This window comes from Gastrolobium bilobum, unplaced genomic scaffold, assembly GCF_033153095.1.
Source record: "Gastrolobium bilobum isolate Gb01-03AN ecotype WA unplaced genomic scaffold, APGP_CSIRO_Gbil_v1 utg670709, whole genome shotgun sequence".
In the NCBI taxonomy this organism is placed as follows: domain Eukaryota; kingdom Viridiplantae; phylum Streptophyta; class Magnoliopsida; order Fabales; family Fabaceae; genus Gastrolobium; species Gastrolobium bilobum.
This window is the reverse complement of record NW_026900162.1, coordinates 3169-11853: the sequence shown is the minus strand read 5'-3', so window position 1 is coordinate 11853 and position 8685 is coordinate 3169. Positions and strand designations below refer to the sequence as shown.

Sequence of the window (8685 nt, the reverse complement as noted above, 5' to 3'; positions counted from 1 at the left end):
TCAAGTATCCAAAATTTAAAATAAATGTACCGAAAATTATAGGACAAAAATTTCTCTACCCTAAGATCGTTATAATTATGGATGTCATTTAACGAATCCAACATTTGTTAATCAGATAAATAACCCAAATATTTTTATTATGGTATAAATTGATCAAATTTTTAAAGTATCTAAAATATATATATATATATATGTATATATATATATATATATATATATACTTAATGCTAGCTTAACATAAAAAGTAAATTCAAAATTTTGATGACATGGTATTTTTTAATTAAAAATTGGGGTTTATAAATTTTTTGTTGTTGCATCAACACAAAATTTGTAGAATCGGGTCGATACGCACAACGCCCGAGATAATAAAAAAGGGAAAAAAAATTGTGGTCTTCATATTTTATTGTCTCAGCTGCAAAATAATTTTTGGAGCATTAACATAAAATTTATAAACCCCTTAAAAGTTTATAACTAAAGCCAAAAGTTAAATAATTTTTTTTAATAAAAAAAAGTTAAATAACTTAAATCAAGTGTTAAGAGAAACGGTTCATAATATTGGCAATTTCTTTCATTAAAATTATATTAGATACTCAGGAAAATTCTTATCTGTCCATCCATGCATGGAATCAGGGAGAAGAATCAGGAAGACTATCATGTGATTGCAAGAATTTCTGATCTGTATCAGAATTAACTTCCAAGGATGACATCATAACAAGCAGCAAAACACAAGCTGAATGAGAAGTTTCTATTTCCAAATTCAATTCTGTCAAAAGTGCATTCACCAATCCTAACCATCGATAGTCATATGGTGTAAATTGATTTTAACTATCGTAATCAAAATCTTGAGATGTCAAAAATAAAAAAACAAGTATACATAAAAATTTCTCTACCCCTTGAAATGTTATAGGTACAATTGTCATTAAATATGTCTTAACATTTATTAATCGGATAAATAAGTCAAATGTTTTTATTATGGAATAAATTGATTTTCACGATGGCAGTTTAATATTTGAAGTATCCAAAAATTTAAAATAAACGTATCGGAAATTATAGGACAAAAATTTCTCTACCCTAAGATCGTTATAATTATGGATGTCAATTAACGAATCCAACATTTGTTAATCAGATAAATAACCCAAATATTTTTATTATGGTATAAATTGATTCTAATGACTGCAATCAAATTTTTAAAGTATCTAAAATTTAAATATATATATATATATATATAATGCTAGCTTACCATAAAAAGTAAATTCAAAATTTCGATGCCATGTTATTTTTTTATTAAAAATTGGGGCTTATAGATTAGCTTTCGCAATATTTCTATTATTATAATTGTAAAAAAAAAAAGAATTTTGACAATTTATTTATTATAAGATTGTTTTATAAATTGTTAGAAATTTGGGGTGTTACAGTTATCTTAGGACCATTTTGTTTCACGTGAAAGATGTTGTTTTTTGGAGCATTGTTATTCATTAGTTGCATTGTAACTCAATTGCTGCATCTGTGTGGTCTTTATTTCAGCGCTTTCCGTGTAACCTAATCATTGCTTTTGTTTACCGTAAATGGCCATTTTCTATCACTGTTTCATTCAATGAAAGTGATAACCTTAACTTCATCCTTAAATGACTTTTATTATTATTTTTATTTTGTTCTATTATCCATTCAGAACCAATGACATATACATGGTTCATTTCTTCTCTATATGTCATTCCCATTCTCAACTGTTGACAGACACTCTTTCATTCTCTGGAATCTAACCATAAATGTTTGCTTGTTTTGTTGTTGTTCAAGATAAGATTAGCTTTTTAGAGAAGATGTTTTTGTTCATGAATCTGTGTGCCAAGCCAACCCCCGTTGATGGGGATGAAGATGACCGTGGGAACGGCACGCCGAACACAAAAGAAGCCGTCAAGGGTCTGGCGTCGCAGGTCCTTAATACTCTCTCCCTCTCTCAACAAACATTATTTTTTCATCTTCTTTTTCCATCTTGGTTAAAACAAACAAAATCAAACCAAATGTTTACCTTCTTCTTTATTTTGCTTCCTTTATATTTGCTTATTAGTTTACCTTCTTCTTCATGCTCTTCCTTCTTCCTTATGATGCCTCTCCTAACTATTTCGAACCAAATGTTTCTAAATTGTGTGAAAAATTGGACAAGTAATATTTGGATAGAAATTACAGGAGATTTCTACAAATAGAAAATGCTTTCCATTGGGGGTACATAGTTGATAGTAGGATATATACATATATAGACTTTCACGTTCAAGGATGTTGTTGTCATCCACTTGCATGTATTCTCTACCAAGTACATTCTCCACTAGCCCAGCTGTAAAGGTATTGTATGATGCTTTGAAAATGACCTAAGCCTGAAACCTTAAGACTCCATGGTATGTATTAATTGTATGGTACGTGATTAAGAAATACTGCGGTGATTCTCTACCAAGAATAGTGATTTTCCCGGTGTAGAAATACTGCGGTATAAGTGTACCGATAAGCGTGAAAATTTTATCAGTATTTTTAGGAAACAAAAATATGACATGACCGAGAAAAATACGTAGGTCATGAATTTGTGGTCGAAATTAGGTGATTGATTAAAGTTAAAACGTGTGTGGGACCCACCTATGACTTAAGTGACTTATATGTCACTTTTCCTCACACTCTCTCTCCTATTTCTCTTCTTCCCCGCGTGAAACCAGCCCCCCACCACCATTTTCAACCAAAATCTCCATTTCACCATAACTTCATCAATCCTCCACCAAATCCATCAATTTTTGTCTTGAAATTTGATGGAAAATACCTTCTAGAGCTATTGGTAGTACTCCCAAGCCTTGAAATCGTCTCTTTGAGAAGATTTTGACCAAAATCAGTTCCGAATTGTGGAGAAAAATTTGTGTTCTTGGAGCTTCTAGGTGCTCCAATGGTGGGGTATGTTTAGGTGGAGCCTTATGCCTAGCTTTTGGGTAAGTTTCTTCATCATTCCATGGCTTGATTTTCGAATTTGTTTATGAACCCTAAAGAGGGCTTGTTTGATTTGTGATGCTAGAGAGCTCAAATGAAAAATGTGTATTAGATGATAATGTCTTAGAATGATGTATTAAAGCTAGAAATGCCATGAAAAATTTAGGTGAAAAAATTGGATTTTTAACTTAGAGAAATTTTGGTGGTTATGACTTGGATTTTTGGAAATGTTTTAGGATGTATTGGTGAGTTGTTGAATGATTGTATGTTAATAATATGAGATGGTATGAGGTGTGGAATGGTTAAAAATTGAAAGAAATCCTTGGGTATTACATAAGGCATAACTCGGCCATATTAGAGAAAGTGAGGAATTGTGTTGGAAAAATTATTGGGATGATGTGTTGTGTAATTAAATGGTAATTAGATGGGTTGTGTGGTGATTGGAAGGTTGGAAAACCAATAGAAAAATAATTGGAAGTGTTAAGTGTTCAATTGACCTAGAGTGAATTATTAAGCAAACCGATGCGTAAAAGACGTAAAACGGTGAAACGACACTTGAATTAGCCTCTTGGCAACCTAAGGATGAGTAATAAAATGAGAAAGCAAATTTAGAAAAATAAATCTCAAAATAACACCTATTTTGTTTAACCTTCAAAGAGGAAGGGGAGGATTTTGTGATTTTCGCATTTTGATGGAATTTGACGTATACTGATGGTTGTACATGGTTGTATAGGTTGTCGTACGTCGACTTGAATTCTGAGTGAATCGGTGGATTGCCCTTGGTCCTGGACCAAGTGGATTGAGGTAAGTGATTGGATCAATGCATGTATAATTGTGAATTAGCATGTGTTGTTTGAATTTTGAGTGATTGGGAATGTCCTCTGTGTAGGCATTCTGTTGTGTACCCAGTTGTGAGATAAGCTGTTGTGGAGCTAAGTTAAAGAACGAATTAAGGTAACCTCTTGGTACTGGGGCTTGTTCCCCTTTTCTGTTCCACCATACCCGTTGAGGGTAATGGTACGAAGTGTATATGAGTAGTGTAGAACAGCATTAGCATGCATGTAGCATTTATGAGGGTACTTAAGTACCGAGTCTCTGGCCAGTAGACAGTGTAGCCTTCGGGCAGTGCGGACTTCCATTGGATAGGTCTCCGAGAGGGAGTTCCAGTTGACCTAGGGTCGTGGTGTGTCATCCGGGTAGGAGCACACTAGGAATGTCTCGGGTGTATATGGATGGAAGAGGTACCTTGGTTGTGGTTCTTGGAACACGCCTTGGATTAAACCCGTAGGATTATATGCCGAGGACGTTGCGTGGTATTGGTAGCTACAATTCCAGCTCGTCGTATTTTGTATCCTGATATTCCCCAGTTTATCTAAATCCCTTGCTATATCCCGTTTTGAAAGTGGTTGTTTTATATTATTTATATGCATCGAAGTGTACCATTGGGCGGAGTTTTCTCCAGAAGCTCGCAGCGGAGCTGGAGCTGGAGCAGCGGGCAAGAAGCCCGCAGAGTGATTAGGGGAGCACTTTCGTATTTTGCATTTTGTTGGCCATGTGGCCTAGGCTAGACTTAGGGCATGAACATCTCATATGTATGTAGGATGAGTTGCATTAGCATATTTGTTCATGATATTTTGCCTAAGTCTAGTAGTATGTCATTTAAGCTTATGTTTTGATTTGTAATTAAGTGGTAATATTTGGGAAGATTGTAAATTTAAGTTGAAGTTACAAGTTGTAATATGTAAGTGTATATTGTAAATGTAAAAAGAGATGCATGATGTACTAAGATGGAAGGGCTTTAGGCCTATGTTAGAATTATGATTATATGCTTATGTTGAGAAATTGCATGTAAATGGACTTGGTGATTGAAATGAGTTAAGGAATTATAAAGTGAGCCATATAGTATGAATTGTGTAATAACTATAAACTGAGTTAGGTTGTAAGTTCCCCAAGGCATTGTTGGTCCTTGTCTGTGCCACCCAATGATTTATAATGCTTATTAGGTACATTTGAGGTCATAGAATCACTAGTGCAATTTGGGGATTATTGGAAAAACAAAGGAAACTCTGGCGAATTTTCGGTAGAATTAGAAGAATTTATGCTAAATTCGGGAGAGCATATCTCCCTCCACATAGGTCCGATAGGGACGTGCCATACGCCATTTTGAAGGTTGAGATGTCCTCTACCTTGTGTCAAAATTTGGGTTGATATTCGGCATTAAAAAAATGTAGGAACGCAGACTGCTCATGTGCTTACTGCACATGTGGCAGTTCTGGACCTGTTTTGAAAAATTAATTCCTGCTTCATTTCTCAGTAAAATTAAGCGTATGATATATCAAATTAAAGGTCGACGTGTCTAGTTTGTATAATAAATATTTTAGAGCAATTTAATGAGTGCATTTTCTGCAGTAATTCGTGGAGTGAGAGAGGTTTTGAGCTGTTTTGGGGTTGGTTGGCTGTTTTGCTTATCCAACTTCAAACGGCGATAGCCATAGCAAACGAGCTCCGATTAAAGCGTGTGATAGCTTCTTAGAAAGGGAATTAAGTAAGAAATAAATATAACATTAAAGGATGGTCTGATTGTGAGCGGTGAGTTCGTAGAAAATTAATTAGTGAACCATGTTCGGAAAGGTAAAAACGTAAATTTGTGAAATTGGCTAAGTGGGTTTATGGGAACCCCTTAGTAACTTATTATAAGTAAAATAAGACATAGAAGTAGTTTAAATAAGTATTCCGCAAGAGTTTACAGTTACGATCACAGCTTTTAATTATTACGCTTTTTATTGTTTTAAATGCTCGCGTAATAATCAGAAAAAGTTTATTCGCATTTTTATAAATGAATTGTTGTGATTGTAACTGCGCTTAATATCATAATTAATGTTAACAATACTGGTGTACAACGGGCTGTTACACTTCCTACTGGGGGCAATGATCTCAAAAGGATTCGCTTCTGGTATGTATAACATGTCCCAAGTTTTGAAAATATATGTAGTACCTTAGAGACCTTTATATATATATATATATATATATATATATATATATATATGAGACATGTTTGATAAGTCGTGAGCCCAGAGGTGGTGGGCTGAGAATTGCGACATGATCAGGGAGCTTCTTAATATACAGACTTTAAATCAACGTGTTTTCATCACTCCTGCAAGGTCTGATGATAATGAGGTAATCTACAACTTTTACACACATATGATGTTGTTAAGAGTTAAGACTCTATTTCATCGACCTTGGTATTTTTCATGATACTTCAATTCATGTTTATAACTATATCGTGAGAAGAGGTTGACATAAATAAGAGCTCTCTATTGGATTCTCGAGATTCATTCATGTACATTACTATTGCCTTTGAACAGAACTCGGGGGAATCTGAACAAGATATCCCAATGGCTTCAATGCTGAACACGGATTCGACTCCGGGGAATTTCCATGCACCCGCTGGGAATATGGGGTATTTCCATGGTGGGATATCAAGGGCTAACAACCCTACTGACAATGACATGGATGCTGAATGGGTTGAGCAGGATGATCCTGGAGTGTCAATCACTGTGAAGAGGTCAGCTAATGGGACCAGGCAAATTCGCCGTATCAAATTCAAGTAATATAAAATGCATATCAAAAACATGTTCCTTATTGTTTTTTCCTTCACAATTAGATGGTTGTAGGAGCATGTTCTTTGGTGAAATTAGGAAATGGTAAAATCCTAGATTTCATGTAACATGTTGCCAAATTTCATTTAAAAATTTATTTAGAAGATTAGTGGGTTTTGATTTGAGTCTTTGTTAACTCTGTCTGCAGCCGGGAAATTTTTGATGCAGATGCAGCCAAGGATTGGTAGCTACGCAACAGGGTTCGAGTTCATGCTCGGTATATGTGAAGCCTTGTTGCTGTGAAGAAAAGTGGATGTTCTAAACTGCTGCAATTTTCAACTTTTCTTTCATAGACATTGTTATCTTCTTCTTGTTGTTGTTCACTCCAGTATATGGAGTGTAGTCTTGGTGATGGTCTCTTAATATGTTATAGTTGGTACTGTTTCGTAAGTTTAAGTTTGTGGTTCTCTATTTACTCCAATTACTGTGGGGTATATTGCTGTTGATTTATCTTTGGTTGAACATTTGGTAAGTTTGGTTATTTAAGACCAACTTGCTCTTTTATAATATATATTTTCCTTGTGTGGTTTATCAGCGCAAGCTTGTGAAAACCCTATATGTTGATGAATGATACGTAATCTTTTCCCTAAATCCTTAGAGATCCTTCTTAAAACTTAAAAAAATATGTTTCTGTTATAAAAAAAAATTATATATATATATATATATATATATATATATATTCAGACATAATAAGCATTATAAAAAATATTACTTCGTTTAACTCGTGATATCACTGCAGTCCTGTTTGCATAAAATATTTAAAAAATTTAAAAGATTATATATACATATTAAAACTGTGTACCCTATGAGAAAAATTAGGCTTTTTGACCCTTTTACCCTTAATTAATTAATTAATAACCATTTTGCCCCTCATTCAAAACTATCTATTAATCTGTCCCTCTTTAATCGATTAAGTTGAAGAGTTAATCGATTAAATGGTCAAAACTGACAAAAATGGTTGACTTGAAGATTTAATCGATTAAATCTTCAACTTAATCGATTAAATCTCCAAAAAGAAACGAAAAGTAGATAAATAAGCTTTGCTTTATGGTTTCAATCATTTGATTATGTTGGATTGTCAATATAGATATAGTCTGAAAACAAAGGCCCCACTTGCTTTTATTACTTGGTGAAGGCAAATTTGTGAAGGAAAATACGCAGCACACGCCTTTTCTTTTCTTTTCTTTTTTTAACCCTTTTTAACTATTAACTCTTGGATGCTGCAATTGCCAATTGATTAGAGGCAAGCTTGCAAAGTCAACACACTTGCTAATGTTAAATGCAATGACAAGACAACATTAAATGGAATTATAAAATTAAAGCTCATCCATAAACTCCTGTCTGAAAGCATGATAAAAATTGGAGGGGAGAAAAAAAAATCTTTCGTTCCTATCTCAAGTGACAAGACAACACTTGCTAACTTTTTGGAGATTTAATCGATTAAGTTGAAGATTTAATCGATTAAATCTTCAAGTCAACCATTTTTGTCAGTTTTGACCTTTTAATCGATTAAATCTTCAACTTAATCGATTAAAGAGGGACATATTGATAGATAGTTTTGAATGAGAGACAAAATGATTATTAATTAATTAATGAAGGGTAAAAGAGTCAAAAAGCCGAAAAACATATCCTTTTTAAAATGTCATGATTTGAATAGTCTTACTTTTTTCACGTGTTTCTTTTTTGATGTTACAAGAGAAAGGCATAAAAATAAATATAATAAAACCTGTCAATTATTCATATAAAATTTATAAAACTTAATTTAGTGTCCCAAATTCGATTTGAATAGATAAAAAGGTGGCACTGTACTTTTTTTGGAAATATTCTATTCGGTTCATTACTTCGCAACTAATCCGATTCGATTTGAATAGATAAAAAGGTTGCATTGTACTTTAAACAAAGCACAACGATCAATTAACAAAATCAAAACAATAATAATACGATAGATCAAGATACGTATGCATAATCTGTTTTCCGAATTTTGCCCTAGTAGTGTACGTGACGATTATTTAACATTACAAACTAAAAAACAGATTAGTTGTATAAAATTAAAATAAAAAATAAC

General features: G+C 33.4%; 1 protein-coding gene across 1 annotated transcript; it reads left to right on the top strand.

Annotated features, from left to right (window-relative positions):
• Positions 1-1766: 1766 nt before the first annotated feature.
• On the top strand, positions 1767-6572 carry LOC133295589 (protein BREVIS RADIX-like). Its single transcript, XM_061494427.1, has 3 exons — positions 1767-1931; positions 6088-6138; positions 6327-6572. Exons 1-3 carry the CDS (start codon positions 1767-1769, stop codon positions 6570-6572), a joined length of 462 nt encoding a protein of 153 aa, XP_061350411.1.
• Positions 6573-8685: the final 2113 nt, after the last annotated feature.

Coding starts and splice junctions, on each gene's coding strand:
- LOC133295589 (XM_061494427.1), top strand. CDS start 1,767: ATGTTTGCTTGTTTTGTTGTTGTTCAAGATAAGATTAGCTTTTTAGAG. Junction 1,932..6,087: donor TCAAGGGTCTGGCGTCGCAG/GTCCTTAATACT, acceptor CTTAATATACAG/ACTTTAAATCAACGTGTTTT. Junction 6,139..6,326: donor CAAGGTCTGATGATAATGAG/GTAATCTACAAC, acceptor GCCTTTGAACAG/AACTCGGGGGAATCTGAACA.